General features: G+C 43.4%; 1 protein-coding gene across 1 annotated transcript; it reads left to right on the plus strand.

Moving 5' to 3' along the window:
• The first annotated feature begins 288 nt into the window (after window positions 1-288).
• On the plus strand, window positions 289-663 carry LOC120137226 (rapid alkalinization factor-like). Its single transcript, XM_039153033.1, has one exon. It carries the CDS (start codon window positions 289-291, stop codon window positions 661-663), a length of 375 nt encoding a protein of 124 aa, XP_039008964.1.

The raw sequence follows: 663 nt of genomic DNA on the forward strand, positions 1-663 counted from the left end.
GCATGACTATAATATATATAATTGTATTTGTTATTGATAATAACAAAAGGTGAAAAAAAAATTATTTAGGACAAATTTCTAGGAGCAAGAAACGTGCATACCCAAACGAACGTTAAGCTAAGCGTAAAACAAGTCAAAACCACACATATAAAGCATGGCTGAACACAAATAATTCCGTAATCGGTTTTCGAAATAAAATATTCTTATGGTTTGTCATCAAAAAATAATATCGTAATTGTCGTCGACTTCTTCTTCCTTTTTCGGAACCTCTTTCCTACTTTTTCTCCGATGAGTAATCATCTTTCTTGCGCTCTCCTTATATTCTTTCTTGCCTTATCGGCGGCGTCATCGTCTTCCCATGCCGCCATCAACTGGGGTGGAGCGATGTTTCCGAGCATGGTCCGTTATCGAAGTCTCGGTGCGACCCAAACGTGTGACGGCGTCTCCGGTGAGTGCAAAGAATATGTGGATGAATCCCTTTCGGCCGAAACTGCTCGATCGTTAGCCGGAAAAAGATACATTAGCTACAGCGCCTTAAGGCAGAATGCCGTTCCGTGCAACCAACGAGGCCAATCCTACTACAACTGCGGCGCTGCCGGAGGGGTTAATCCTTACACTAGAGGGTGCAGTGTCATAACCCTCTGCGCTCGGGTCACCGATTAA

The sequence above is a fragment of the Hibiscus syriacus genome, unplaced genomic scaffold (assembly GCF_006381635.1).
Source record: "Hibiscus syriacus cultivar Baekdansim isolate YM2019G1 unplaced genomic scaffold, ASM638163v2 tig00110654_pilon, whole genome shotgun sequence".
Taxonomy (NCBI): domain Eukaryota; kingdom Viridiplantae; phylum Streptophyta; class Magnoliopsida; order Malvales; family Malvaceae; genus Hibiscus; species Hibiscus syriacus.

Bases quoted from the DNA above. Each gene is read 5' to 3' on its own strand.
- LOC120137226 (XM_039153033.1), top strand. From the start codon at position 289: ATGAGTAATCATCTTTCTTGCGCTCTCCTTATATTCTTTCTTGCCTTA.